This window comes from Bos javanicus, chromosome X, assembly GCF_032452875.1.
Source record: "Bos javanicus breed banteng chromosome X, ARS-OSU_banteng_1.0, whole genome shotgun sequence".
In the NCBI taxonomy this organism is placed as follows: domain Eukaryota; kingdom Metazoa; phylum Chordata; class Mammalia; order Artiodactyla; family Bovidae; genus Bos; species Bos javanicus.
The window spans coordinates 82,490,156-82,515,391 of record NC_083897.1 but is presented as its reverse complement, the minus strand read 5'-3'; the positions used below and the strand labels follow the sequence as shown (position 1 = coordinate 82,515,391).

Here is a 25,236-nt window from a genome sequence, read left to right as displayed (position 1 = left end):
AATTAAAAGACACTTACTCCTTGGAAGGAAAGTTATGACCAACCTAGATAGCATATTCAAAAGCAGAGACATTACTTTGCCAACAAAGGTTCGTCTAGTCAAGGCTATGGTTTTTCCTGTGGTCATGTATGGATGTGAGAGTTGGACTATGAAGAAGGCTGAGCGCCGAAGAATTGATGCTTTTGAACTGTGGTGTTGGAGAAGACTCTTGAGAGTCCCTTGGACTGCAAGGAGATCCAACCAGTCCATTCTGAAGGAGATCAGCCCTGGGATTTCTTTGGAAGGAATGATGCTAAAGCTGAAACTCCAGTACTTTGGCCACCTCATGCAAAGAGTTGACTCATTGGAAAAGACGCTGATGCTGGGAGGGATTGGGGGCAGGAGGAGAAGGGGACGACAGAGGATGAGACGGCTGGATGGCATCACTGACTCGATGGACGTGAGTCTGAGTGAACTCTGGGAGTTGGTGATGGACAGGGAGGCCTGGCCTGCTGTGATTCATGGGGTCGCAAAGAGTCGGACACGACTGAGTGACTGATCTGATCTGATCTGATAATTAAGTTAGCCTGTGCTTTTGTAATTGGTTATTTGTAAAAGTCGAAAATCAGTATTCAGTGTTTATACTCTTGTGGCTATTTAAAAATTTCCTCTCTTTTGTCAAGGGCAATGAGAGATTTAACATTTCTTAGTCTATATATATTTTTTTCTGGATTTTCTAATTGCCTGTGTTTTTTTCCTCATGTTATCTGCAGTATCCACAGTTTCTCTAATTCCTTAAAGGTGAGTAGAATCTTGAGCACCCTTCTCTTATTTTCAGGAGTCTTCCCTCCTGGAACCCTGCTTCCTTCCCTTCTGACTGCTGTGTAGCTGTCATCCTTGGACTTATTTTTATTAGTCTCTGGTTTTATGTTCACTCTTTACAGAATCCGCCATGTCTCTCTGTCTTTACTAGTATTTCTTTATCATTTTGCCGGAGTATATTCCTAAGGAACTTCCTAAGATAGGGATGAGAGGTGAAATTTGAATCTTTGCAATCTGGAATTTTTTTTTTTTTCCGCCATCAAACTTAATTTATAGTTGGCTAAAAATAAAACAGTAGGTTCAAAATAAGTTTTCCTAAGAACTCAGAAGGCATTTCTCCATTGTTTTCTCTAACACCTAATGTTGCTGATGAGTTAACCAATCTATTCTAATTCTTCTTATTTTAACTATTAATGTTTTTCATCCCTGAGAGTTTTCAGGATCTTTTTTTTATCTTTGATGTTCTGAAACAATGTATATAGGGGTTGAGAAAAGTGGCTGGATACCCCAAATATGAGGCCTGTAAGTCCCACCCGTGTGTAAATACTCAGCATGAGACTTCCTTTACTCACTGTCCTGATCATGAGCACGAGTCAGGAATTTTTCTCTGAGAAAAGATTTCCACAGAAACACCCTGATGGTGAATCCTAATCAACAGCCATGTTTTTAAAAAATTGTTTTTTCTCTGTTCTATAGCTACTGAAACAGTATTGGTCTGCTGTTATGTCACATGACCAATTATTTTGTATTTACTTCAAGTGAGGCCCTGGGCACACTTAGATACAAGAGACACTAAAATGACAAGTTATCTAAGGACAAAATTGCAATATTTGATTAATCTCACAGTGCAATAGTTTTCCTGGACTTGCAGCTTTATTACCCGTCCTTTTCTGCCCTTTATGATTGTAGTGTAAGTGTTAAAGTTCTGGATTTGTGTCTCAGTCCTTTCCTTTTCCCCTCAATACTCAGGTTTGTGCTTCCCAGGCGTTTATTGCAGTTTGATTCCCTGCTGATTTTATCACCATGATTACCTCCCTGCTCCTAAGATACTTGTATTGAATTCAATTTTGCAGTACTTACACCCTATCCTGCCTGAGCTTTCCTTTTGAGATTCAGTTTCTATACTCACATTTCTGTGAGCCAGTCCTAGATTGATGGTCCACACACATGTGGGTGTGTGCTTAGTCACTCAGTTGTGTCCAACTCTTTGCAACCTCACGAACTGTAGCCCACAAGGCTCCTCTCTCCATGGGGATTCTCTAGGCAAGAATCCTGGAGTGGGTCGCCATGCCCTCCTCCAGGGAATCTTCTCAAACCAGGGACTGAACCCAGGTCTCCCACATTACAGGTGGATTCTTTACTGTCTGAGCCACTAGGGAAGCCCCACTGGCCACATATCTATGTTCATATCCTTGGTATCCACCCATCCCCGTGGGTATGAAGGGAATGGCAACTTAACTCCAGTATTCTTGCCAGGAGAATCTCATGGACAGAGGAGCCTGGTGGGCTACAGTCCATGGGGTTGCACAACTGACCAACTAACACTTTCACTATCATGACTCATCTTTTCTTAAAATCCTTCTCACTGCCTAATTTTTCCTCCATGTTTTGAATGGTTTTGCCCTCTTAGAATCGATAGCAATCTGTTTCATAATTTACTTCTTACCTAAGTCCTATTCCCCTCCCCTTCAAATTTAGACTGTTGCAACTCTCTTTTCACTAGCTACCTTACTCTTACCTTTCTTGATCTTGAGTGTTGTAGACAACATGATTTAGAGGTAGTTTATGAGGTTTCGGTCTCCACTGGGAACCAAAAGGGATTTCATAGTGAAATTTTGGACAAGGAAAAAATCCTCGTTTAAACTTGTGTAGGCAATCTCCTTTCAGTCATAATGCCCCTCTAACCTGCATTAGTCCAGCTTTGTAAATATAAACTGCAACATTATTATAAAATTTTCAAAAACCACTTAAGAATTCATAATTAAGAGAATGTATTTAAGCTAATATTTTCTGAATACCAAGTTCAGTATTGGCTGAGATGGTTTTATCCTGGCACTTATAAGTTCTACAGGTATATTCTGATATATAAACTGATTCTATTCACAAACGGTAGCCTTAAGTGATTTCCAGGTATTACAAGAAGTATATGTTTTTCTCCTTATCAAAGTGTCAAACTGTCTTTCACTTTAGGGTATGGGAAATTATTTATTATATAAGCAGACTCTCCCAAGAGAAGGCAGTGGCATCTGACATATTTTGGTGCCCTTCTTTTGATTGAAAGATGTCACTACCAACTTCACCCACACTTCTAGGGATCAAAGACTAAATCTTGAACCAAAAGCCTTTTCTTTCTATATGACACACATACACACTGCTTTTTGATTTGTGGCTGCAACTGCTATTTGTAGAGCCTGTCAATGTCTGTATTTCTGTGTTCAACTTGTGGTCAGCTAAAAAAGAGCCTTTGCTCAGAAAGTTTCCAAATTCTGTACAATTGCATTCCAAGCTGGTCATGGTTGCTTTTTTCCCAAGCAGCCCACAACTATGTCACGTTATTTGAAACTATGCTTCATTACATCCTTTAGAGTATTTCTTATTCCCCTTCTGCTTATGGTTATGCCATAAAGCTCACCATACTGAAGATGCTTGGGTATTCTTCTGTCATTGCCTCTCTGCACATGTCAGCTGTGAGCATTGTTTTAATGCTCATAGACCAGCTGACTTCCAGAATCTCAGTAGGGGTGGACCTCTCCTGCCATTTCACATTAAACACAACTCCAACAGTAAAATAGTTCAGCAAGGTAAATGTGCCATCTTTGGCAGGTATGAATTTCAAAGTCATAAAAAGCTACAGACAACTTGCATTGTCTATTGATAAGAATCAATTCCATAATTATTCTTCAGTTCTGTTCTGGATGTTAGGAATAGGGCCAAACCTAGGAAACAGATGATCAGAAGAGAAATCCATTTCCCCCCTTTGTGTTAGTAGATGTGTGTTTAAAATAACTCACCTTTCCCTGTAATGTGCATCTTAAACAAATTTACCCTTAACCAGCTCTAGTACTCTTGCCTGGAAAATCCCATGAATGGAGGAGCCTGGTAGGCTGTAGTCCATGGGGTCGCTAAGAGTCAGACATGACTGAGCGACTTCCCTTTCACTTTTCACTTTCATGCATTGGAGAAGGAAATGGCAACCCACTCCAGTGTTCTTGCCTGGAGAATCCCAGGGACAGGGGAGCCTGGTGGGCTGCTGTCTCTGGGGTCACACAGAGTCGGACATGACTGAAGCGACTTAGCAGCAGCAGCAGCAACCCTTAACCAGAGGACAAGATCACACAGGTTCAAAACCTACAAGTAACCTTTGAGGAGTATACTACCAATAGAAGAGAAGAAATTTTCATATTAAAAATATTTGGCATTATTTGATGTCTTAAATGATCTCCGCTGCTCATGCTGTTGCTAAGTCGCTTCAGTCATGTCCAACTCTGTGCGACTCCATAGACGGCAGCCCACCAGGCTCCTCTGTCCTTCACTGTCTCCCAGAGTTTGCCCAAACTCATGTCCATTGAGTTGGTGATACCATCCAACCATCTCACCCTCTGTCACCCTCTTCTTTTGCCTTCAACCTTTCCCAGCATCACGTCTTTCCAATGACTTGGCTCTTCACGTCAGGTGGAATCCATGTATGTGGCTAAGTCGCTTCAGTTGTGTCCGACTCTGAGTGACCCCGTAGATGGCAGCCCACCAGGCTCCCCCGTCCCTGGGATTCTCCAGGAAAGAACACTGGAGTGGGTTACCATTTCTTTCTCCAATGCATGAAAGTGAAAAGTGAAAGTGAAGTCGCTTAGTGGTGTCTGACCCTTCGTGACCCCATGGACTGCAGCCTACCAGGCTCCTCCGTCCATGGGGTTTTCCAGGCAGGAGTACTGGAGTGGGGTGCCATTGCCTTCTCCGTAAATGATCTCTAGAGCCCCAAAATAGGAGCTAAGAAAAGGCAGAGATTGAACTGGTCTGTAGTATAATTTCTTGTCAATGCCACACTATGGTAATCTCCTCAAATAAAGATACTATTCTTTTTTATTTTGCTTTCTAATTTGTAGTCACTTGCATTATGGGGCAGTGATTTTTAAGTCAAACTGCCTAGAGAGCAGAATTCAGTAACTGCTTTTAGCTCTATGTGAAAAATTTTGGTTCTCCTTAATTTCCATGTTTAATTTACTACATAATTTCAGTCATCATCAGATATATTTTTTAAAAAGAGGGATGGTACGGGGAGGGAGGTGGGAGGGGGTTCAGGATGGGGAACACGTGTACAACTGTGGCGGATTCATGTTGATGTATGGCAAAACCAGTACAATATTGTAAAGTAATTAGCCTCCAATTAAAATAAATAAATTAAAAAAAAACATGGATAGTCCCCAGCACTCACATCAGAGATGTCCAGGGTGCTGATTTCCTTTGGCATTTGGACTGATGGCTGCTACCTCTACTCTGACGCTGCTGGTGGCAGCTCCCATGGGATGCTGTGATCAATGTTGAGTGTCCTTGTTTCTTCTCTCTCATTCTTAAGATCCATTTGATTTGCTAACTGCCAGTAGGATAATGTGGCCTTAATCTACCTCACCATGGTTTATCTTAAGAAATGTGGTCTGATTCATGTCAAATAAAATGCTGGCTTTATAGAATGGATTACTGATAGTTCTATTATTCTTTTGACAGAGAGACACTTATTAGGGGCCTACTATGTGCCAGGTCCAGAGCTAGGCAATATGGTTACCAAAATGGACAAAATGAGGTCTCTGACCTCAAGAAGCTTATGAGTAATTTCCTATGAATCAGTAAACTACTAATACAGTCACTTACATTGCCATGAAGTATAAAATGAATCAAATTTATTCTATGTCAATATTGGTAAAAATAAAAAGGTACCCAGTAATTTTGTGGGTTGAGATACTAGAGAAAAAGTGTTCATAGCAATATCTGGAGACTCACTGGCAATAATGAATTTATCCCTCATGTCTCAGCAGTAACGAATTGTTTCCAGCTGAGTTCCCTGTCATCTGCAGGTGCTGTTTAACATGTAATTTTACCATAGGAAACAAGGGTGTAATCAGTTAATAAAGTGTAAAGAATTAGATTTTTTTTCCCCTTGAGCAAATTGTCTGGCTGTGGCCAACATTCCTGTTGCCTCCTCCCTTTTGCAACAGTAAAGAAATATTTGAAGAGAGAAGGCTGTTTTGTTCATATTCTGCAACTTGGCTCTGGAGACCATCCTAATGAATGCAAAACTCAAGCTAGAATTCTAGACTTTGTATGAGCAGCCACTGATTTTTGTCTTTACCATTATACTACACAGAGGATAGTTTTCCCTACTACCTCTAATTGAGACTCAAATAAGGTCACTGTGAATAGGAATCCTCTTTCAACCTAACCATTGTTCTGTGTTGCTTTCATTGGGAAAATAGAAACTATGTTTTGTTCAAAGTATTTTCATATACAGGCAGTCCCCGTCTAATGAGCACTTGAGTTTAAAATGTCCCATACTCACCAACAGCCTCTCTGAAGGAACTTTAAGCTACTCCTACTACCCGTGGAAACTGGAGTTGTTTCTGCTATCCGTAGGAGTTGGTTTTGCCCTCAGCTCTCCTTCTCTGGAAGCCTAAGTTCTCACGGGCTCCCCATCAGACCCTTTGAAACAATTAATATGTGAGCACATTCTCTCCCACTGCTGCCATCAGGACATAAGAAGCTGATTGAAGACCCTGCCAGAATCCTCATAGGAACTGAACCCATGAGGGAACACAAAGAGTATAAAGAAAATTCTAGAATTTTGGCTGGTGATGGTGGGGAGGTTATCCATTTGTGCTTCAAAATCCCTTTCCCCTAGAAATAGTATTATACTATAATAACATACCTATGTAAAACTCGGTTCTCTGACAGCTTCACTTATCCAGACCACAGCCAGAAATAAGCAGTAAACAAATGACTTCTATGCCACCAGAGAATATGCATCTTACTTATTGCGAAAACCATTCAAAAACACACTGCCTGTTTACTCTGTTTGTACATGATTTTAATTAGTTTTAATGAGGTGACAAGCCTATAGAAGATTATAAGTAGCAAATTTGAAGAGACTGGAAAAGATGCTACAACTAGGTGGAGTGAAATCTGTTAGTTGACAGCAAGGTAAGAGACCAAAAAAAGTGTTGATAAGAAGTTATGAATGCAAAACCCAACCACAATGAAAAATTCCTTTGCATCCACAAGCATGGTTACAATTAAAAATTGATAATATCAAGCATACTGAAGATGCAGAACACTGGAGCTCTCCTACATTGCCAGTGGGAATATATTAATACAATGGTAAAGTTGCTGGAAAATAGTTTGATAGTTCCTTATCAGATCAGATCAGATCAGTCGCTCAGTCGTGTCTGAGTCTTTGCGACTCCATGAATCGCAGCAGGCCAGGCCTCCCTGTCCATCCCCAACTCCCAGAGTTCACTGAGACTCATGTCCATTGAGTCAGTGATGCCATCCAGCCGTCTCATCCTCTGTCGTCCCCTTCTCCTCCTGCCCCCAATCCCTCCCAGCATCAGCGTCTTTTCCAATGAGTCAACTCTTCATATGAGGTGGCCAAAGTACTGGAGTTTCAGCTTTAGCATCATTCCTTCCAAAGAACACCCAGGGCTGATCTCCTTCAGAATGGACTGGTTGGATCTCCTTGCAGTCCAAGGGACTCTCAAGAGTCTTCTCCAACACCACAGTTCAAAAGCATCAATTCTTCGGTGCTCAGCCTTCTTCACAGTCCAACTCTTACATCCATACATGACCACAGGAAAAACCATAGCCTTGACTAGACGAACCTTTGTTGGCAAAGTAATGTCTCTGCTTTTGAATATGCTATCTAGGTTGGTCATAACTTTCCTTCCAAGGAGTAAGCGTCTTTTAATTTCATGGCTGCAGTCACCATCTGTAGTGATTTTGGAGCCCAGAAAAATAAAGTCTGACACTGTTTCCACTGTTTCCCCATCTATTTCCCATGAAGTGGTGGGACCGGATGCCATGATCTTCGTTTTCTGAATGCTGAGCTTTAAGCCAACTTTTTCACTCTCCACTTGCACCTTCATCAAGAGGCTTTTGAGTTCCTCTTCACTTTCTGCCATAAGGGTGGTGTCATCTGCATATCTGAGATTATTGATATTTCTCCCAGCAATCTTGATTCCAGCTTTTGCTTCTTCCAGTCCAGCGTTTCTCATGATGTACTCTGCATATAAGTTAAATAAACAGGGTGACAATATACAGCCTTGATGTACTCCTTTTCCTATTTGGAACCAGTCTGTTGTTCCATGTCCAGTTCTAACTGTTGCTTCCTGACCTGCATACAAATTTCTCAAGAGGCAGATCAGGTGGTCTCGTATTCCCATCTCTTTCAGAATTTTCCACAGTTTATTGTGATCCACACAGTCAAAGGCTTTGGCATAGTCAATAAAGCAGAAATAGATGCTTTTCTGGAACTCTCTTGCTTTTTCCATGATCCAGCGGATGTTGGCAATTTGATCTCTAGTTCCTCTGCCTTTTCTAAAACCAGCTTGAACATCAGGAAGTTTACAGTTCACATAGTGCTGAAGCCTGGCTTGCAGAATTTTGAGCATTCTTTACTAGCGTGTGAGATGAGTGCAATCGTGTGGTAGTTTGAGCATTCTTTGGCATTGCCTTTCTTTGGGATTGGAATGAAAACTGACCTTTTCCAGTCCTGTGGCCACTGCTGAGTTTTCCAAATTTGCTGGCATATTGAGTGCAGCACTTTCACAGCATCATCTTCCAGGATTTGAAATAGCTCAACTGGAATTCCATCACCTCCCCTAGCTTTGTTCATAGTGATGCTTTCTAAGGCCCACTTGACTTCACATTCCAGGATGTCTGGCTCTAGGTCAGTGATCACACCATCGTGATTATCTGGGTTGTGAAGATCTTTTTGTACAGTTCTGTGTATTCTTGCCATCTCTTCTTAATAGTTCACTTACCATATATCCCTAAGGTTCCACCCTTAGTGTTGACCCAAGAAAAATGAAAACGTATGTCCCTACAAAGACTCATACTCACATCAGCTTTATTCATAATATCCCATACTGGAAATAACCAAAATGTCCCTCAAAAGGCAGATGCGTTTAAAAGCTATAGTATATCCATACAATTAAGTACTACTCAGGAAGAAAAAGGAATGAACTACCAATATTCAATAATGTGGATGAGTGTCACAGACATTGTGCTGAGAGAAAGAAACAACACAAAATCATATAATCATGTTGTATGATTCCATTTATCTAAACTTCTAGAATGGGAAAACCTAAAGTATAGTGATAAAATCAGAACAGTGGTGCCTGGGTTTGGGGTAGCACTGAAGAATGATTGCAAGGGACACAAGGGGAAATTCTGGGGTGATGGAAATGTTCTGTATCTTGATTACAATAGTGGTTACAAATGTGTGTATTTTTCAGGCTGTGTGCTTAAAATATGTGCACTTTATTGTATGTTTGTGTGCTCAGTCACTCAGTCATGTCTGACTTTGAGGCCCCATGGACTGTAGCCCACCAGGCTCCTCTGTCCATGGAATTTTTCAGGCAAGAATACTGGAGTGTGCTGCGATTTCCTTCTCTAGGGGGTATTCCCAACCCAAGGATTGAACCCACATCTCTTGGTCTCCTGCATTGGCAGGCAGATTCTTTACCACTAGCCCCACCCTGGAAGTCCTTTAATTGTATATAAATTATAGCTAAAACTTTCATAAAAGAACAAAATATGCAAAAGGAAAAATTCTTCCAAGGATCTCCCTACTATAGGATAAAATTTTAATTCCTTAACATGATCTGGTCTTTGTTTAATCCCTCTTGCCTCATTCCTTACCATTCCTTCCCACCTCCTACCACTTATTTTAAGGTACTTTTATTTCCAAAAATAGCTTTTCTCTCTCTCCTCTGAACCTTGAAGCACAATGGTCCTTTTGCCTGGAATTCCTTTTCATTTTCCCATTCCTCACTAAATTCTCAACATCCTACAGAATTCATAGAAGTAGCACCTCCTGCAAGAAGCCTTGTCCACTCCGTCTGTATTAGATACTTTTCCTCTTGTTCCCAGAGAACTTTATGCTTCTCTTTACTTAACAAAGCATGATTACTCTGTAAAGTAATTGTAACTTAAAAAAAAAAAAAAAAACACTTAAAACCATAGTGGGCTGGTGCCATTTAATGTACAGACAAATAGTTTTCTACATACTCAGTAAACACAGAGTTAAATCATGTTGTAGTCTAATTTCTAGTCAAAATAGTTTTGAGTTTCAGCACTCAAAGTTATTAAGAACACTCTTCTATCTAGAATTACTTGTTCTACCCTAAAATAATTGAGATTTTAGTGTAAATAGCAGTTTGGGATTATATCATTATTATTGTGATAAGTTATTTATGTTGGCATCACCGACTCAATGGACATGAGTTTGAGTAAACTCCGGGGAGTTGGTGATGGACAAGGAGGCATGGTGTGCTGCAGTCCATGGGGTCTCAAAGAGTCAGACACAACTGAGCTACTGAACTGAACTGAACTGAACTGATTTATGTTGTGGGTTAAGTAACTTTATATGGGCTTTATCCGGAAACCTAGCCAGACTTTATTATATTGATTCTACGAGAAAATGCATTTTACATTCCAGACAAGTAAGAAGGGGGCAAGAGAGGATGAGATGATTGGATGGCGTCACTGACTCAATGGTCGTGAGTTTGAGCAAACTCCAGGAGATAGTGAAGCACAGGGAAGCCTATCAGGCTGCAGTTTATGGGGTTGCAAAAGGATGGACACAACTTAGTGACTGAACAAGAAAGAAGTTACAAAAACACTGCTCAGTTGAACTATGTGAAATTGCTGATATTTAACCATTTTTGACATACAAAAATGGCAATTTCATATGATTCAACCTAAATATTTTAAAATAAACCCTAAGGCAAGTTGGAGATTGCCTATACATCCATTTATCAATTATGTATTTAATACATGTATATATTCTGCAAAATGCTAATCTTGGATATTAAGGCTATTGGCTGCAGTTTTTCTATGTAAACAGTAAATCACATGCTTTTGAAGAAAGTTTGTGTAGAATGTTAAGGCTTTCTTGAGTTCTACCCATCTTTTTTCCAGTTAATCAAAGATGCAGCAGAAATGAGGATATTCTGGAATTGTTTATTTTTTGAACCAACACTAGGATGAAAATATAGATTCATTTCTTCCTTTTAGCCTCTAAACTAACCAGTCTTTTTTAATATTAATTTCACATATAATAATATCTCTCATTTATTAAATGTATATTACATGCTGTGTACTTGCTAACACAATAATTACTTAATGAACAAAGTACAATTATTGCCCCTATTTATAAATGAGGAAATTAAAACTTAAGGACCTTGCCCAAATTTACACAACTATAAGTGGTAGAGTCGGGTTTGGAATCACTTTCAATCCTATTTTCTAATACTCTGTCCACTGTTTTCCTCAAGCACATTTTCTTTAGCCACAAATACACACTCATGCTGAAAAATTATGATTAATTCAGTCAAGTATATATTTAAGCTGTGATTATCATTAGTGATACCAGGCCCATTCACATATGAAATACATTGTATTATTATGAGAGATCATCATAAGACAGTAGAGGACCAAGTACTGAAATGAACCTTATAGACCACAAGTTCTATAGGAATTCTATTGGAGTAAGAAAGGGAGAAAATAATTGTGCACTTTGTCATTACTAACTCCCAGAAGAGTGTTAACATAAACGATACCATTCTATCATAATTGGATGCACAGCATTCTGGGAACAAACCAAAAGTTCAGCATAGATAGGAATGTGGAAAAGTAATGGCTATATAATAATGTGGTCCAAGAAGGAGTAACAAGCTGAAGTCTAGTTCTGGGAAGACATCAGTAGTATGTAAGGGAAATTAGGAATCTATGACTGGGATCTCTGAACCCTAGAACTATATTGACAAGTAGGTCTGAAGGATTACCCATTAGATATTTGGGGCAGATGACAAAGGGTCAGAAGATATTAACCAAAATTTCATGCCTACATTATTAAAATAATAATGGTATCAAAAATGAAAGAATTTGCACAGTGGAAGGAAGGGTGAGCTTAGATTTTAGACACTCTGAGTTTTCTTTTTTTTTTTAAAGTATAGTTGATTTACAATATTGTGTTAGTTTCAAATGTACAGCACAGTAGTTCAGATGAATATATATATTTCAAGGTTTTTCACTTACAGGTTATTACAAAATATTTATATTTCATTGGGCTATACAGTAGGTGCTTGTTCTTTAATCCCAAGCTCCTAATTTATCCCTCCCCCTCTTTCCCCTTTCTTAATCATAAGTTTGTTTTCTATATCTGTGGTTCTAGTTCTGCTTTGTAAATAAGCTCATTTTTATCTGTTTTTAAGATTCCACATATTAGCAATATCATATGATTTTGTCTTTGTCTTACTTCACTTAATATGATAATCTCTAGGTCCATCCTTGTTTCTGCAAATGGCAATGTTTCATTCTTTTTAATAACTAATACTCCATTGTATATTCCATTCCATATCTGTCTATCTATATATATATATGTACGACATCTTTATCTATTTATCTTAGACACTCTGAATTGAAAGTGAAGGCAGATTGTCTACAGAAAGCCAGTTTTTTCTGTTGGCTATTGTTGACTGGGGCTTCCCTGGTGGCTCAGTGGTAAAGAATTTACCTGCCAAAGCAGGAGACATGGATTTGATCCTGGGTTGGATAGATCCCCTGGAGAAGGAAATGGCAACCCATTCCAGTATTCTTGCCAGGAAAATTCCATGGACAGAGGAGCCTGGTGGGCTGCAGTCCATGGGTCGCAAAAGAGTTCGATATGACTTAGTGACTAAACCACAACAAAAATAGTTGACTGGGTCAACCTTTAACTTAGCTACTCCTTATTTTTCAGATGGCCCTTGTGAATTTCTTCATCCCTAAAGAAAAGTCATACTCTGAAGAGGAAAGTAGGCGTGTTCGCCGCAATAAAAGAAGCAAAAGCAGTGAAGGAGCAGATGGTAAGTCTGCTTGGGTGATCCTTTATCACATATTTGACTATACCATTCTAAAAACTACTTTTTCAAGTGTGCTTCACCATCTCATATATTATCCATAGATTTAAGGTTGCAGAAGATTTTCCCAGCCTAACCTACCTAATCTACTCTTAGCTGCCTATACAAAGATCCTCCCTCCTCCAATCCCAGATACCTGTAGTCCTCTCACAGTGTATCTGAGAGCCATGATGGCATTTGTACCTCTCAAGATCACCCTCCATAAAGACCTCATCTCTCCTAGGGACATCCTATATCTACTAAGACCATCAAGAGAATTCAGTCCTATTCTTGAAATTGACAGAGTATTGTGCCATGGTAGCACTTACATGATATGTTAAATCCAATGATAATTATGTCTTCATTGGTATCAGCTACCATGCCTCTGGGGCTTTCCTCGTAGCACAGTCAGTAAAGAATCTGCCTGCAATGCAGGAGACCCAGGTTCAATCCCTGGGTCAGGAAGATCCCCCTGGAGAAGGAAATGGCAACCAACTCCAGTATTCTTGCCTAGAGAATCCCATGGACCGAGGAGCTTGGAAGGCTACAGTTCATTCTGTCATAAGAGTCAGACACAACTTAGTGACTACACCACCACCACCAGGCCTCTAGAATTTATCTGTAAGTTCTTCGACTACAGAGTTTCATTTCTCTTTGTAAAGCCCCAAAATCCAGTCTAGTATCTAGCAAGTTGTTGGTGTTTATAATATAAGTCAATGATGTTGATTGCCCCATTAGCTAAGTTATGATTTGGCATGAAAACCATCCGTATTGAAGGTGAAACAGTTTCAAGTTAACTAGCAATGCATTTTGTGGGGCATAAAAAAATCTTGAGCTAGTTCTTGGGCAGGATCTTTGAACTGATCTATTTTAACATCTTTCTGTCAATTGATAGAATGATACCTCTTTGGCATATGAGTTTGTAGAATGCATAGCTCTGGGCTATTGTAAAGCCATCTAGATTCAAAGACAGCACATGTCTGACTGAATCTTCCAAAGATATATGTTCTAGGGGGTTACAAAGCAATATGACTTTATGAAAGTGAAAATGAGATTTTTTTAAAGCTGACATTTGTCAGAGTAAAAAAGGTACAATGATGGAAGCAGTTCTAGATGGCATAAGCAATTGATGCACTGGGGCCAAGAGTTTGTCATTTGAGACAAGAAGAGGTAAAGCTGGATGAAGTCTGAAAAAGAGTTTAGAACAACAACCTGTAATAAAGACAAGAGTCAGAAATAAGGTAATTAGGGTGTTTCTTGAGCATCACTGAAGGCTCAGGGGTAAGGAACCCCCCTGCAATGCAGGAGACACAGATTTAAACACTGGGTTGGAAAGATCCCCTGGAGGAGGAAATGGCAACCCATTCCAGCATTCTTGCCTGAAAAACCCCATGGACAGAGGAGCCTGGTGGGCTATAGTCCAAAGTGTCATGAAGAATCGGTAACAACTGAGTGACTGAATACACACACACACACACACACACACACACACACACACACAGGTGTTTCTAGTCAATGGAGTTGGCAACAGCTTTGAGCCCTTCAACTGAGAACTGAGCCAGTGGTGCTGTTCTCTAGAGCAGATATTTTATATATAATTAATGACCAAGTTTGAACCTATGAAATGCGGTCCATGAAGTAAGAGGCACCCATTATTGACATCTGTTTTTCACCAGTTTCCTGGAAGTCTTTGGAAAGCGAAAGTCACTCAGTCATGTCTGACTCTTTGTGACCCCATTAACTCTACAGTCCATGGAATTCTCCAGGTCAGAATACTGGAGTGGGTAGCCCTTCCCTTCCCCAGGGGATCTTCCCAATCCAGGGATCAAACACAGGTCTCCTGCATTGCAGGCAGATTTTTTACTAGCTGGGCCACAGAGAAGCCCAAGAAAACAGGAGTAGGTAGCCTATCCCTTCTCCAGGGGATCTTCCTGACCTTGGAATCAAACCAGGGTCTCCTGCATTGCAGGCGGATTCTTTACCAGCTGATCTACCAGGGAAACCTATATATAAACTGAGAACTAAGAATCAAGGTCACTTTCCTCTCCTTATCTTATTCTGTGATGTATGTAGATCTTTCCACCTTCAATTCTTCCTCTGAACCACTCCCAGTACCACCAAATCTTTCATATTCCCTGATTGTTACAAAAGAGAGAAGAGAGGTGATAAGAACAATATCACCTTCTGTAGTGGGCATGGTCTTCCCTTCCTCTCCCCAGAGGCTTTTACAGTCCAGTGGCTTTTAAAGTTTACCTATACATCTGACTTTCCAAGTTTTCTCATAAAGAAGGCAACTTCCTCCTCTCTCCCAAACCACTTTATCTGGATCTGACCACCAGAATCTCTGCTACTGATCTTCTTTAAAGTCTTTACTCTGTTTTGAAACAAAATAGTTTTTCCGTCTGTTGAAGGACAAAGTCTCTGTTATTAATTTTTAGCACTTCTTGTCTAATTTCCTCCTGATCTCATACTCTCATCAGTCACTAGATGCTGCTCACTTTGTGCCTACATCAAACTGGTTGTGCAATCCTAGATATATATATATATATATATATATATATATATATATATATATAATATATATATATATATATTAATCTTCAAAGATTATATTAGTATAATATTGAGAAGTAAAGAGCAAAATGCAATTATTAGAAGACAACTGCTCTACAATATTTTATTGGCCTCTACCACACATCAACACAAGCAGATATTTTCTTTAAACAGATTCAGTTCACTTCAGTTCACTTCTAAATTGTATTCAGTTGTACCTCAGTTCGGTTCAGTTGCTCAGTCATGTCTCACTCTTTGCGATGCTGTGGACTGCAGCATGCCAGGCTTCCCTGTCCATCACCAACTCCTGGAGCTTGCTCAAACTCAAGTCCATTGAGTCCATGATGCCATCAAACCATTTCATCCTCTGTTGTCCTTTCCTCCTGCCTTCAGTCTTTCCCAGCATCAGGGTCTTTTCCAAGGAGTCAGTTCTTCTCATCAGGTGGCCAAAGGATTGCAGTTTCAGCTTCAGCATCAGTCTTTCCAGTGAATATTCAGGACTGATTTCCTTCAAGATTGACTGGTTTGATCTCCTTGCAGTCCAAGGGACCCTCAAGAGTCTTCTCCAACACCACAGTACAAAAACATCAATTCTTTGATGCTCAGTTTTCTTTATAGTCCAACACTCACATCCATACATGACTACTGCAAAAACCATAGCTTTGACTAGATGGACCTTTGTTGTCAAGGAAAGGTCTCTACTTTCCAATATGCTGTCTAGGTTTGTCATAGCTTTTCTTCCAAGGGGCAAGTATCTTTTAATTTCATGGCTGCAGTCACCATCTGCATTGATTTTGGAGCCCTCCCAAAAAAAGTTTCTCACTGTTTCCCTGGTTTCCCCATCTATTTGCCATGAAGTGATGGGACCAGATGCCATGATCCTTGTTTTTTGAATGTTCAGTTTTAAGCCAGATTTTTCACTCTCCTCTTTCACTTTTATCAAGAGGCTCTTTAGTTCTTCTTCACTTTCTGCCATAAGGGTGATGTCATCTGCGTAGCTGAGCTTATTGATATTTTTCCAGGCAATCTAGATTCCAGCTTATGCTTCATCCAGCCCAACATTTCACATGATGTACTCTGCATATAAGTTAAATAAGCAGGGTGACAATATATAGCCTTGAGGTAATCCTTTCCCAATTTGGAACCAGTCTTGTTCCATGTCCAGTTCTACCTGTTGCTTCTTGACCTGCATACAGATTTCTCATGAGGTAGGTAAATTGGTCTGCTATTCCCATCTCTTGAAGAATTTTCCACAGTTTGTTGTCATCTACACAGTCAAAGCCTTGGTGTAATCAATAAAGAAGAAGTAGATGTTTTTCTGGTATGCTCTTGCTTTTTCAATGATCCAATGGATGTTGGAAATTTGATCTCTTGTTCCTGTGCCTTTTCTAAAACCATCTTGAACATCTGGAAGTTCACAGTTCATGTACTGTTGAAGCCTGCCTTGGAGAATTTTGAGCATTACTTTACTAGTGTGTGAGATGAATGCAATTGTGTGGTAGTTTGAACATTCTGTGGCATTGCCTTTCTTTGGGATTGGAATGAAAACTGACTTTTTCCAGTGCTGTGGCCACTGCTGAGTTTTCCAAATTTGCTGGCATATTGAGTGCAGCACTTTCACAGCATTGTCTTTTAAGATTTGAAATAGCTCAACTGGAATTCCATCACCTCCACTAGCTTTGTTCGTAGTGATGCTTTCTAAGGCCCACTTGACTTCACATTCCAGGATGTGTGGCTCTAGGTGAGTGATCACACCATCGTGATTATCTGGGTCATGAAGATCTTCTTTGTATAGTTCTTCTTTGTATTCTTGCCACCTCTTCTTAATGTCTTCTGCCTCTGTTAGGTCCATACCATTTCTATCCTTTATTGTGTCCATCTTTGTATGAAATGTTCCCTTGGTATCTCTAATTTTCTTGAAGAGATCTCTAGTCTGTCCCATTCTATTGTTTTCCTCTATTTCTTTGCACTGATCACTGAGGAAGGCTTTCTTATCTCTCCTTGCTATTCTTTGGAAATCTACATTCAAATGGTATATCTTCCCTTTTCTCCTTTGCCTTTCACTTCTCTTCTTTTCTCAGCTATTTGTAAGGCCTCCTCAGACAACCATTTTGCCCTTTTCCATTTCTTTTTCTTGGGAATGCTCTTGATCACTGCCTCCTGTACAGTGTCACGAACCTCTGTTCATAGTTCTTCAGGCACTCTGTCTATCAGATCTAATCCTTTAAATCTATTTGTCACTCCCACTGTATAATCATAAGGGATTTGATTTAGGTCATATCTGAATGGTCTAGAGGTTTTCCCTACTTTCTTAAATTTAAGTCTGAATTTTTCAATAAGAAGCTCATGATCTGAGACACAGTCTGGAGCCAAGTCAGCTCCAGGTCTTGTTTTTGCTGACTGTATACAGCTTCTCCATCTTTGGCTGTAAAGAATATAATTAATCTGATTTTGCTATTGACCATCTGGTGATGTCCATGTGTAGAGTCTTCTCTTGTGTTGTTAGAAGAGGGTGTTTGCTATGACCATTGTGTTCTCTTGGCAAAACTCTCATTTTGTACTCCAAGGCCAAAGTTGCCTGTTACTCCAGGTATCTCTTGACTTCCTTCTTTTGCATTCCAGTCCCCCAAATAGTATAGCTGGAAGGAGTACAAGAGCTCCTTAGAGTTAGGAGTATAGAATGCTTGGGGGTTCTGGGATTTGATTAGTTTTCCAACCTTTCACCTGGCCGGCTATAGAACCATTTATTTATATGTGGTGTGTGACCCAGTGAATTAAAATAATGACAAGCCAATCCAAATCTCCTTTATTTTTGAACCATTCCTGTTATTCTGCTGAGTATATGCTGCTGCTGCTGCTAAGTCGCTTCAGTCATGTCCGACTCTGTGCGACCCCAGAGATGGCAGCCCACCAGGCTCCCCCGTCCCTGGGATTCTCCAGGCAAGAACACTGGAGTGGGTTGCCATTTCCCTCTCCAATGCATGAAGGTGAAAAGAGAAAGTGAAGTCTCTCAGTCGTGTCCGACTCTTAGCAACCCCATGGATTGCAGCCTACCAGGCTCCTCTGTCCATGGGATTTTCCAGGCAAGTGTACTGGAGTGGGGTGCCATTGCTTTCTCCAGAGTATATGCTATATTTATTCAAAACATTCATCAAATATTTCCTGAGAAAATACAGCAGTTTCTATAATAGTACAATGAAGATGCCATAAGGATATTGGTATTTATTTACATTTACATCCTCATTGTCCAGGAAAGGACATAATAGACTCTCAATAAATATTTCTTGTTGCCCTCAGAAAGCTTACCTTCCAGTGTATCAAGACAGATGATAAACAGAATTGGTGGTGATAAGTGTTGTAGAGAAAAATATAGCAGGGCAAGAAGGAGAGAGTGTGATGAATTGTTTTGTAAGGGGATCAGGCAAGGTCCTCTTATAAGGAAACATGTGAGAAGAGAGCTGAATGAAATGAAAGTCTTAGCCATGTGAATATCTGCATGTTGAGTGGAGAAGATAAGCAGTACATACAAATGCTCTAAAGGATAAGAATGCTTGATATGTTCCAGAAAGATCAGTGTGGCTGGGAATAGAGTGAGCAAGGAAGAGCAAGAGGGAAGGAGATGAGGTCAGGGAGTGAAGTCAAATCTAGAGCTGTGTTGTAGGCCATGGTAAGGACTCTCATCTCTACCCTGCACCAGATGGGGAACCATTGAAGAATTTTGAACAGAAGAGTAACAGGATCTGACTTAAGTTGTAACAGAATCCCTCTGGCTGCTGCAGAAAGGACAGAAGCAGGAAGTCATGTAGGGGAATGTAGCAATAATCCAGGTGAGAGATGACGATGGTTTAGACGAAGATGGAGGCAGTCAGTGCAGGTGGGGAAGTGTAGTCAGATTTTAGACAAATCTTTGGTGGAATAGCTGACAGGATTGGAGCTGACAGGATTGGAGGTTCACTAGGAAAGTTGTATGAAAGAAAGATAAGAGCCAATGATGACCCTACAGTTTTGAACCTATGGAAGTAGACTAATAGAGTTGCCATTTCTGAGATGGGAAAAACAAAAGAATAGGAGGTTAAAGGGGTGTAAGGAAGGAATTAAGAATTCAGTTAGGCATGCTAAGTTTGAAATATCTATTAGACACCAAGTATATATGTTAAAGAGGTAGCTGGGTATGCAAGTCTACATTGTATATCATGACAGTGGGTCTTGAGACAAGGAGCTGACTCTTTTATAAAAATAAAGCACTTCTCATTGAAAATATGTGTCAATCTATAAACCATGTGAACAGAGTAAGAGGTCAGATGGGATAGGTAAATCAGAGCAGGGGTGAGTTAAGGCAAAAAAAAAAAAAAAAGCCTATTAGGTGTTGTTTCTAAATTGACGAATTACTTGATGTATTGTAATAAAAATTTAGCTGTGTAGCTCAGGTTTGCATGACAAGTTTCAAAAGAAAGTCATTTAGAGCATAACAGTGATTTCAGGAAGAAAACATTTTTCAGAGGTCAAAAATAGAGACAAGTTTAAAAAGAGACCAGGAAAATCAATTCTAATCCCTTGTATAATTTTTTTAATTTTTTGATCTGTTACTATCCTTTAATTTCACTTCTCAAAACTTTATTTTATTGTCATTTAACAAGACTTCTAGGCCCTATCAGAAGTATAAATATGAGTATACCCTCATAGAAATTTACATTTTAAAGAGAGAGCAGATACATTTATTGGCAACAGGGAAAAATGAAGCAAAGTAGGGTGGTGATGGTGAGTCTTGGAGTTTTACCTTACACAGTATGTAGAAGACTTGCAAATATTTGTTAAATGAATGACCAAATACACAAACGGGCAGGGGTTGGAAGGAGTCTAGATTTTTTTCTGTCTAGGAACTTATGGGATTAATCTTGATGATCTTCACTAATCCCTGTGAGAGAAAATAAGTGTTAACAAATGGTTTGTTCACACTTAGGAAAAGCAAGGGACATAGAAGCCTGCATAGGTTCACCAAAAATAAATCATACTGTTTTACTTTTCTCACCAGACTACTAAACTAGTTGCTTAGGAGCATAACATAAACATAGTCTTTCTTTTTAAAATTTGTTTTTATTTAATTGTAGTTTATTTACAATGTGTTAGTTTCAGGTATACAGCAAAGCAATTCAATTATAATATACATATAACATATATACATACATATATATATACACACACACACATCTTTTCCAGATTCTTTTCCCATATAGGTTATTACAGAATATTCAGTACAGTTCCCTGTGCTATACAGTAAGTCCTTGTTGTTTATGTATTTTATATGTAGTACTGTGTATGTGTTACTCCCAAATTCCTAATTTATCCCTCCCCTCCACCTTTCCCCTTTGGTAACCATAACACATAGTCTGCTGCTGCTGCTGCTAAGTGTATCTTGCATTAAAAAAAATCAGAGGCTACATCCAATCTTTCTGACCCACCATTCTCGAAAAGATTAGATTCATTTCATTCTCTTCCTTTGCATTGCTCTATAAATGAATGCATCAAACAGGAAGCCAGAGTCCCAAACACAGGGTTAGGTCTCCTCCAACATAAATCTTGGTACTTTATGACTGAGAAAATGAGTGAAGTCTTTTTTTTTTTTTAAACTACATCTTTACCATAAACTTTTTTACTCCAACTCCTATTTTGAGTTGGCCAAAAGTATTTGATATCAGGTTTTTTGAATTAATTTATTTTAATTGGAGGCTAATTACTTTACAATATTGTGGTGGTTTGTGCCATACATTGACACGAATCAGCCACAGGTGTACATGTATCCCCCCATCTTGAACCCCCTCCCCACTTCTCTCCACACCCCATCCCTCAGGGGTGTCCTGGAATACCAGCTTTGAGTGTCTTGCTTCATGCATCAAACTTGCACTGGTCATCTATTTAACATATGGTAATATGCATGTTTCAATGCTATCCTCTCAAATCATCCCACCCTCGCCTTCTCCCACAGAGTCCAAAAGTTTGTTCTTTACATCTGTGTATCTTTTGCTGTCTTGCATATGGGGTCATCATTACCATCTTTCTAAATTCCATATATATGCATTAATATACTATATTTGTGTTTCTCTTTCTGACTTACTTCACTCTGTATAATAGGATCCAGTTTCATCCACCTCCTTAGAATTGACTCCAATGCGTTCTTTTTTATAGCTGAGTAATACTCCATTGTGTATATGTACCACAACTTCCTTATCCATTCATCTGCCAGTGGACATCTAGGTTGCTTTCATGTCCTAGCTATTGTAAACAGTGCTGCAATGAACATTAGGGTACACGTGGCTCTTTCAGTTCTAGTTTCCTCAGTGTGTATGTCCAGCAGTGGGATTGCTGGGTTGTATGGCAGTTCTATTTCCAGTTTTTTAAGGAATCTCCAAATTGGTCTCATAGTGTCTTTACTAGTTTGCATTCCCACCACCAGAGTAAGAGGTTTCCCTTTTCTCCACAACTTCTCCAGCATTTATTGTTAGTAGACTTTTTGATGGCAGCCATGCTAACTGGTGTGAGATGGTACCTCATTGTGGTTTTGATTTGCATTTCTCTGATAATGAGTGATGTTGAGCATCTTTTCATGTGTTATCCATCTGTATGTCTTCTTTGGAGAAATGTCTCTTAGTTCTTTGGCCCACTTTTTGATTGGGTCGTTTATTTTTTGGGTATTGAGCCGCATGAGATGCTTGTATATTTTGGAGATTAATTCTTTGTCAGTTGTTTCGTTTGCTATTATTTTCTCCCATTCTGAAGGCGGCCTTTTAACCTTGCTTATAGTTTCCTTCTGGAGAAGGAAATGGCAACCCACTCCAGTGTTCTTGCCTGGAGAATCCCAGGGACGACGGAGCCTGGTGGGCTGCCATCTATGTGGTCGCACAGAGTCGGACACAACTGAAGCGACTTAGCAGTAGCATAGTTTCCTTCATTGTGCAAAAGCTTTTAAGTTTAATTAGGTCCCATTTGTTTATCTTTGTTTTTATTTCCATTACCCTGGGAAGTGGGTCATAGAGGATCTTGCTGTGATTTATGTCAGAGAGTGTTCTGCCTATGTTTTCCTCTAAGAGTTTTATAGTTTCTGACCTTACATTTAGATATTTAATCCATTTTGAGTTTATTTTTGCATATGGTGTTAGAGAATGTTCTAGTTTCATTCTTTTACAAGTGGTTGACCAGTTTTCGTAGCACCACTTGTTAAAGAGATTGTCTTTTTTCTGTTGTATATTTTTGCCTCCTTTGTCAAAGATAAGGTTCCCATAGGTGCGTGGATTTATCTCTTCTATTTTGTTCCATTGATCTATATTTCTGTCTTTGTGCCAGTACCATACTGTCTTGATGACTGTAGATTTTGTAGTGTAGTCTAAAATCAGGAACAAGACACGGATGCCCACTCTCACCACTACTATTCAACACAGTTTTAGACGTCCTAGCCACAGCAATCAGAGAAGAAAAAGAAATAAACAGAATCCAATTTGGAAAAGAAGTAGTAAAACTCTAACTGTTTGCACATGACATGATCCTCTATGTAGAAAACCCTAAAGACACCACCAGAAAATTACTAGAGCTGATCAATGAATATAGTAAAGTTGCAGGATATAAATTAACACACAGAAATCCCTTGCATTCCTATACACTAACAATGAAAAAACAGAAAGAGAAATTAAGGAAACAATCCTATTCACCATTGCAATGAAAAGAATAAAATACTTAGGAATAAATTTACCTAAAGAAACAAAAGACCTATATATAAAAAACTATAAAACACTGATGAAAGAAATCAAAGATGACACAAATAGATGGAGAAATATACCATGTTTGTGGATTGGAAGAATTAATATACTGAAAATCAGTATACTACCCAAAGAATCTATAGATTCAGTGCAATCCCTATCAAGCTACCAATGGTATTTTTCACAGAACTAGAACAAATATTTTCACAGTTTGTATGGAAACACAAAAAAGTTCAGAAAGCCAAAGCAATATTGAAAAAGAAGAATGGAACTGGAGGAATCAAACTTCGGGACTTCAGGCTATACTACAAAGCTACAGTCATCAAGACAGTATGCTATTGAAATCGGTTTTAATTTCATTTTTGCTAATTATATGAGGCCTTTCAGTAGTCATTGTTCTACAAAGAAAGTAGGATATCTTCATTGAAGGTGTTGTGAGTGATGACAGTTCCAAAAATTTGTGCCAGGATTTCTTGCTGAAATCTATCTTTTTGATATATTTCTGAAGTAATAATAGTTCTAGTCTGCTTGCTTGATCATCTCTTTCAGGGTACTCCAGAAATCTGCAGAACTTAATTTTCTAGTTAGAATAAATTGTGGAATATATTCAGAGGGCCATGAGATCTTAGAATTAAATAACATGGATCCAGAATTCCAACAAAGGTAGTGTCCATGTTTTGTAAATGTTACTGTAAAACCAACTGTTCTCTTTCTGTAGGAGCATTTTCAGAAATCAATCACAATATTAATGTTTCTCCACACCTGCCATCCCTCCATGTTTCTGTCCTATTAAGAGAAGAAGAATAAAAGTGTATCATTGTATAATAGAAAAGGTATTAGATTGAATAATAATTTCTGGATCCTGATCCTAATTTACTGCTACATTATTATCCATGTGATCTTAGAGGAGTGACCTTCCTCTGGGCCTCAGTTTCCCTAGCTATAAAATGGGAATAATTAGGCTTGCTTACCTCATGCAGTCATTGTAATGACCAAAAGTGTTAAGGTATGCAAAAATGCTTCAGAAATTAACAACTGTTACTAAATTCTCTCTAGGAAATGAATATAGTAGCATGGTCTCTGAGGCATTTTAGGCATTCATGATCATTAATATATGAATAGCCATTCTAATTTCTACAGAGGTTCGCTCAACCAGATTGTCCCTTTTGTACTATCCAAGCTCATAGTAAGAAGACTCCAAGCCTCAAGCTATGGCCTACCTCATCACTTGAAATGATCACATGTGTACACTTCCATGTCACTCTCTTCCATACCACAGCTGGCTGGTTGTGTACATGTGTCTCTTTTTTTTTTCAGTATCTCTTCTTCATAGCTTTCTTTACCTTTGGATAGACTGAAAAAGGTTAGTTTTTTGTTGTTGTTGTTGTGTTTTTTTTTTTTTTTTTGCTTTTATAAAGGAGTAAAGGGGAAAAATGAGGTTGAAATATATCCTTTGTTTCTTAAAAATAATAATGCAATAAGACATAGCTACCATTAGGATTCCCTGGTGGCTCAGACAGTAAAGTGTCTGCCTGCAATGCAGGAGACCCAGATTCGATCCCCAGGTCGGGAAGATTCCCTGGAGAAGGAAATAGCAACCCACTCCAGTACTCTTGCCTAGAAAATTCCATGGATGGAGGAGCCTGGTGGGCTACAGTCCATGGGGTCACAAAGAGTCGGACACGACTGACTGACTTCACGTTCACTTTCACCATTAAGTTGATACAGGTCGACATGAAAGTCTGTGATCTCAAAGGAACAAACTTCTGCCTATACAAATGTTAGCTAGAATTAAGAAGTACTCTCAGGAAGTACTGGACTTCCCTAGTATTTCAGTTGGTAAAAAATCCACCTGCAATGCAGGAGACCCCAGTTGGATTCTTGGGTCAGGAAGATCTGCTGGAGAAGGGATAGCCTACCCACTCTACTATTCTTGGGCTTCCCTTGTGGCTCAGCTGGTAAAGAATCCACCTGCAATGTGGGAGCCC

The 25,236-nt window shown here is 39.3% G+C and overlaps 1 protein-coding gene across 4 annotated transcripts in view; it reads left to right on the top strand.

The window, feature by feature from the left end:
• EDA (ectodysplasin A) overlaps positions 1-25,236 on the top strand; it is a 396,087-nt gene that overhangs the window by 266,581 nt on the left and 104,270 nt on the right. For all 4 annotated transcript variants that reach the window (XM_061409835.1, XM_061409834.1, XM_061409832.1 and 1 more), the window contains exon 2: positions 12,809-12,914. In XM_061409835.1, coding sequence (XP_061265819.1) covers positions 12,809-12,914 — 106 coding nt within the window. The remainder of the gene's footprint in view (positions 1-12,808; positions 12,915-25,236) is intronic.